The sequence below is a fragment of the Sabethes cyaneus genome, chromosome 2, assembly GCF_943734655.1.
Source record: "Sabethes cyaneus chromosome 2, idSabCyanKW18_F2, whole genome shotgun sequence".
NCBI classification, from domain to species: Eukaryota; Metazoa; Arthropoda; class Insecta; order Diptera; family Culicidae; genus Sabethes; species Sabethes cyaneus.
In genome coordinates, this window is record NC_071354.1 from 66,846,368 (window position 1) to 66,853,139 (window position 6,772).

Genomic DNA, 6,772 nt, shown 5'->3' on the forward strand with positions numbered 1-6,772 from the left:
GCTCAGCCAGTCGGTCGAGTCAACCAACCAACAACCGGCATCGTTGGAGGTTTTCAGATGAGTCACTTTATCTTTTTAATTTGACGTTAAGAGGACAAATAAAGAAGAACGTTATTAGGTTATCCGCCCCGGGCTGCGGGTGGACCAAACGAAACTGTCCGCTCTCACGTTGGTCTGCATTCTGGATGGGTTGATGGGTTACATGGAGAAAGGATTGTGGTATGTTGTTCAGTCAATTAGGTTATTTACCGACTGCGGAGTCTAGAGCAAAGCGAAAGAGTTGCAAGTTTTATGTTCTGGTAAGTTAATTGACTATACTCTTTGCAGAAGCGGTGAATTGTGGCATTTATTGAACTCAATCAATTTGTTTTTCTTTTTCTTTGTCTAGTGGCAGGTACTTACCTTAAAATCAAACATACACATATACACGTATTTTCAGCTGGAATTTATTCCTACGAGTCAGTCTAGAGTATTTCGGGCTGCTTGGTATCACCGCAGGTACCGTCGTTGATTAGTATTAGCGATTGGAGCTTCGGATTGCTGCTCCGCAGGTGGTTTGCGGCGGAGACCCCCAATGTTAGGCCTCCGTTCCCCACACCGTTCGTACTTTGTGCTTGTTGTTGTGGTTGCTGCTTTGCTGGTACCGGGAGCTGTACCTCGAAGGGCGTCTCAAGGACACCGGAAGGAAGAACGATTGTTTCCTGATTCTGAATCGAAGGAAGCAGCGGAGGATTAGGAGCCAACATCGGAGGTGAGCCAATTTCCGACAGGAGAATGGAATCCACCGTTTGTTTGCCGGAGTCGCTGGTCGTTGTGGTAGTCGTGGTTGTATTGGGCGAACGATTCATCGCCGGCGGTAGAATCTGGGACGTTGGAATGAGTGTTTCCTGAACGGTGTCGTTATTACCGTTGCAGGTTCGATGTTCGGAACGCCGCATACTGATCGTGCTGCGACCTCGGGACGGATCGAAGCAAGGTAAAACCTGTTTGAACTCCTTACGGAAGTTTTCGTTTAGCCAGGCGTACAGAAATGGGTTATAGCAGGTCGAACTCATGGCGATTAGGTGAGAAATGAAGAATAGTAGATTGTAGAAGGGCCACTGATTAATGTCTGAGTAAAAGTCGTTGCACATGTTGACGAGATTCAGTGGCAGCCACGAGATACCGAAAATGGCGACCATCGCAATCAGCATTCGGTTGGTGCGTTTTTTGCGATCTCGTTCCGCTTCTTCACGACGGGTGGTTTTAGAGCCTGGCTTAGTTCTAGCTCGGTCATTCAGCTTAATTGACACACAGATGTAACAGTAGGCCATTATAAGGAATGGAAGAACGAATTGAAGTATCGAGGTAGCAAGCGAAAATATCTTACGCATGTATTCCGAAGGCCACAGCTCTTCGCAATAAAAGGGCCGATCCTCCAGCAGAGTGTAGTTCGATAGCGTTCCGTTGCTATCGTCGTGCATTCGCATATATAGGCCGTATGGCGAAGTGACTACCACGGAAAAGATCCATATTAGCACGATGATCGTGATGCAGGTGGAAAGTTTCATGCGAGGATGGAAAGGGTAGATAATCACAAAGAATCTATCTATCGCTATCGAGGTCAGCGTTAAAGTGGATATGTACACACTGCAACCTTGTGCCAGAGGAACTGTGTGGCATATGAGCTTACCAAATACCCATCGACCGAGGAAGGTGTACGATGGAGTAAACGGAACTGCCAGAACGCACAGCAGTATATCGGACAGAGCCAAATTCGTTATGAACAGGTTTGTCACCGATTGCATGGCTTTGTTCCGAAAGACAACGTAACACACCAAAACGTTGCCGAATATTCCCAGGATAAATATACTCGAGTACAGAAGACAAAACAGTATCTGCACGGTTTCGTTGGTCAGAATATAGTCGATATCACGGTCTGGAGAGAGCCTTAGGTCGTGGGTTCCATTCTGTCGGATTTCATCACTAGTGGAAGTCATGTTAACAGTTTCGCTAATGACCTCGTATGCAGTCATTGTCGTTGAAGACAACAAATCAACCGTCCCGCCTACCTTATCACCCAAAGTAGCAACCGTTACAGCCATCCTGCCGTGACGGCTGCCGGTGAGTAATGGTTCCTCTCGGTTTAAGTTACACTCACCGAATCAATTAGGCTTCTTCAGGAGCACTTTTATGACACTTACTGTCGGGCTGTGCTTTTTGTCTGCAATGATATATAGTTTGTCAAGAGCGTGGCGTGAACTATGATGACAAAGACTCCAAGGACATCACAGTAAGAGGCGCTTCTACAAACGCCATTTAGTCGCCGCATCCAACAACAGCCCGTCTCATCATTTCCAGCACGCACCTATCAATTCACCCCCTCCCGTCACCGTCACGCGCTGTCTCAAATTACTCGATAAACAATATGACACACGTCGGCAGCGTTACATCACCACCCTCGGAAGCACTTCCTCTAGCGTTCATCCACATCCACATCCCGCGATAAATGGTTTCCATTCTGCGAACCGCACTGGCGAAGTAGATCCATCGTCGCGCAAAGCTGTCGTAACCTTCACATCACTCAACAGTAACCCCACGCACACAAAGTAGCCTAACAGAGTAATATACACAATAAGCTGCTGGTGCAGATCCGCCGGATATCAACGCTTGTTATTTCATAATCACCGAGTTCTCTCTTCCTATCACAACCACTATCGTAACCGACTTCAGTACAAACAGCAACCGAAGCCACGGCTACCTCCGCCTACGCAACGTATCGCTCTGGTGTCAGCAGCATCCGCAATTGAGCAGCCTGTGTGCCCCTATCGGTATGCCAATCGAAAACGAGAAGTCCTAATCGATTTCCTCGGTTAGCAGAACCGGCAGTTGGAATTACTTTCAAGGTCCACCCAGCTACGAGATACTGAAGTGTTGGTGCTCTGCAAAAAAAATAAGAAAAAAACAGATGTTGTTGAACCGGTTTGATAACATTATATCGCCTGCTGGCTGGCTATGGCTTATCAGCCCGGCGAAACGGACAATGCGGAAAATGGTACACAGAGGTGCTAATACTTTTCCGAAGCATTTTATTCTTGTTCAAGCGATCGGCTTTAATTGGCTGTCAATTGCAGCTGAAACCTAGCAAATAACTCACACTCTGCTGGCTGCCGGTTTGCTCCGTAACAATAAAATTGAAAACACTCACATCCGATTGCCAGTTTGAGTCCAGCTAGATTCAAACGGAATAGTATTTAACTCTATTCCTGCGTTGGGTGTTCATGGCTACGATAGCAATCTCCTGAAACAGAATACCTAAACAATATGTAATTTGCAACCTGAATGGGTTAGGATAGGTGGAAACATTCTAACGCATGCACAGAAATTATAAAAGGATCATTTCAAGTCAATTCTGAAAGGAATCTATGGTATTACATCATCATCGTTACAGTATTCGATGGAAAGCAATAATAATAGCTTTATGCTGTACAACTGTATAGAAGATTGGTTAGCTATATGTATAAACGCTGTAGAACATTCTCATTGGGTATTTTCTCTTAAGAATTTGGGTAAAAGAAGTCTAGAGTGTATTGTTTACACTCAAATACTTTTTTTATACGGTTTGTTTTTTCGATTATTAAGAACGGGGCAACTTAGGAACCATTCATTTATTACCCAATACATTTGGGACCGGCTCGACATTCGTCACGTAGTTTGTAAATGGTCTCTAAGTTGCACCGTTGCTGAGTAATCGAAAAAAAAACAAACCGTGTAAAAAAAGACTTTAGTGTACACTGTATTTTTATCGCTGTCAGTTTTGCGACAAGTAGAATAAAAGGCGTCACCCGAAAAGCAACGTCGCGAATTGATTTTGTCCAAGCACCTGGAAAATCCTCAACTCTCTCATCGGGACATGGGAAAATAATTCGGAATCGTGCAGTCAATGCTAGGCCACGTGATTAAACATTACGAAACTCTGAGCATCGAACGGAAAGAGAAATGCGGCCAGAATGGATGTTCTATTAGTGATCAGGATCACGAGCGTGACGTTTTTGGTCAGGGATGTGACCAAAAAGTTGGATCTGTCCAAGTCTTTCATTCAGAGGGCCAAGGACCGGGAGAGAGACTGCATGCGTACAAAGTGCAGAAGGCTCCAAACCGAGACGAACGGAATACGGTGGGAAAGTCACGGGTCCGGAAACAGTACACCCAGATGCTGACGAAGCCTCATTGTCTCATCATGGATGATGGACTTAGGTCAAGACGGACTTCCGATAGCTTCCGGGGCTACTGTTCTTCACCACCCAGCACAAATGCCACTATTCAAAGGATGTCCTGGAGTGATACGAAGCCACCGGAACTAAGGCCCATCGAAAAATACTAGGCTATTATGAAGCAGGCACTACGGAAGCATCCGAAGGGGCCAGGGGGTCAAATCTGAGGAAGACATGAAAAAAAAGTAGTTTTCCGTACAGAAGAAGCTGCAACTAGATGTTGTACAGAACCTTACAGACTTAAAAAAAACTCGAGAAAATTTGCCGAGATTTGAACAGTCGAGCGTTCGGTGAACATTTCGTAGGTGCATATCGACGTTTACGGATCTGTACTAACGTTTGGTATCATAAAAAAATTTACCGAACGTTCGGCTGTCCAAATGTCGGCAAAATTTGGCCGACTTCGGCGCTTGTTTTAAGTGTGTGTTTTTAAGGAGTTAAGCGAAAGGGGCGAGCTTACGGTCATGGCATTGAAGTTGAATGAAAGAAATAAGCCAAAAGCTTACTAATGGGTTATATTTTATTGTCTGAAAGTTTGAAAAGGATCGGTCAACGAGGTAATTTTCTACAGCTTTTTTTCTGTAGACGCAATTTGCACAGACTTAACGACAGCATTTGATCGCTTCGTTCACGAAATTTTACTCGTTAAGCTCAATAAATTGGGTGTCTCCGCTAGTTAGACTGCTTGATTTGATTACTATTTATGAGACCGCAAAATGGCTGTTAAATTCGGTGCGTCATTATCATTTTGGTTCCAAAACAATACTGGAGTACCTCAGGGTAGCTTTTAAAGCCCACTATTGTTTTCATTGTTTATAATCGACATTTCCAGTTTATTACCACCAAGCACTTGATTACTGTACACAGATGATGCCAAAATCTACATGGTTGTTTGTAACAACAACGATTGCCTGGGACTTCAAGAATTGATCAAACGGTTTTTAGAGTGGTGCGGTTGTAATTATATGACTATAAGCGTCCCCCGGTACTGATATGTACCGTTATCACTTTCTCTCGATATTAAACATACGTTGTTGTATGATTACCACATTGATGGTCAAATTCTGCAAGGTAGTTTATTTGTCAATTGTTGTTTATTTATCAATTTAGCGAAATCCGTGGATCCAAATTTATATTTTCTCTGTGGCGGAGGATTAGCTTCGATCAGCCCTTTTTCAGAGACGAAAATACGAAGGTTGCTATTGAATTTACGAAGCAACCAAACTACCAAAGAAAAAAATGAAACAGCTGAATATATGTGTTTGAGCATTGCAATGGTTTCGACATTAAATTACTATTAAATCATAATTTCGCACCTATACTGCCTACGATTTATATTTATCATGCATCAGTGAGTCAGGATTTTTAAAGAAAGAATGAAATGCAAAATTGTCAACTTTCTTTGTTTAGTGAAAAAATGTTTTTCTTTCACTTTTTACAAGCGCTTTTACAAGACAATGCAGAATCTAGTTGTTATATGAGGATAATGGGTGCGTGAGAGCCGTGTATCCTACATGTGTGTCAAAATTTCAATCGCTGAAAAGGAGTAAATATATTTACATTCGCATCCTTCTATGGGGCCGTCCACTATCTAGTTTTGTTGCGTTTTTTAAATTTAACTATTCTCCACACACTTACTCAGCGCCAACATCGTTTAAGGGAAGGGAGGAATGTCTGATGCGGAGAATGATTCGTTGAGTGAACTACAAAATATAAACCAAGAATATATCAGGTTGGGCAATGCCAGGTGTGGTTCGCACCCACGGTCTTTCGATTGGTACTCGACTGTTTTACTGACTAAATTACCGGCACCCGTTATATCAGGTAGTCTAATACCTAATTTAAATTTTTTAATTTATTTTTAATTTATTTATTACTGTCCAGTAGTATAAAGAAAAACCTTTTAAATTCACCACCTCCGAAATTGACTTTGTTTATACGTTCTGAATTTACATATTAATCTTAAACTATTCCCTCAATCACGGTTCCAGAATCACAAACAGTCTCTTCTAAATATTGCCTCCGATGTAGCCCGTTTTGGAAATATTCTCTCGATTCTATCATCCCCCGCCTGGAATCTCAAAACATTTTTGGTGCCGTTTGATAACTCACAGTGACAGAAATACCATTGTTACTGAAATTCTTGCAACTTTTTGCAATTTTATGAAAAAGAAACGTTTTAAGAAATGATGAAATATTTAATATTGCTGGATTTGGAAGGAAAATAGTACGCCGGACACCAGCAAAGTGTTAAGCAAAGTCACTAAATAAGAAATTTTAGATAGGTGTTTAAAAAAACTTAAGTAGAGTAGAAGAAAAGGATAATAAAACTTATTGGAAAGAAAACAACCACGTATTCCTTCTAACTTATTAACTCGTGCGGAATGATTCAACTTTTTAGGTCTTTTATAGTTCGTTTCTGAGTTTAGACGTAATGTTTACAGTGAGATTTGGCACTCTATTTACAGCATCACAATTTCTCAACCTTCAGTATCATATCTCAACATATTTCCCCACGC

General features: G+C 42.3%; 1 protein-coding gene across 1 annotated transcript; it reads right to left on the bottom strand.

Moving 5' to 3' along the window:
• Positions 1 to 464: 464 nt before the first annotated feature.
• On the bottom strand, positions 465 to 4,734 carry LOC128735522 (neuropeptide Y receptor type 2; the record flags this gene model as incomplete). The annotated part of the gene is made up of 3 exons (XM_053830004.1): positions 465 to 2,097; positions 2,751 to 2,921; positions 4,682 to 4,734. Coding segments are annotated over 3 exons (1,857 nt in total), but the record flags the coding sequence as incomplete, so codon positions are not given.
• Positions 4,735 to 6,772: the final 2,038 nt, after the last annotated feature.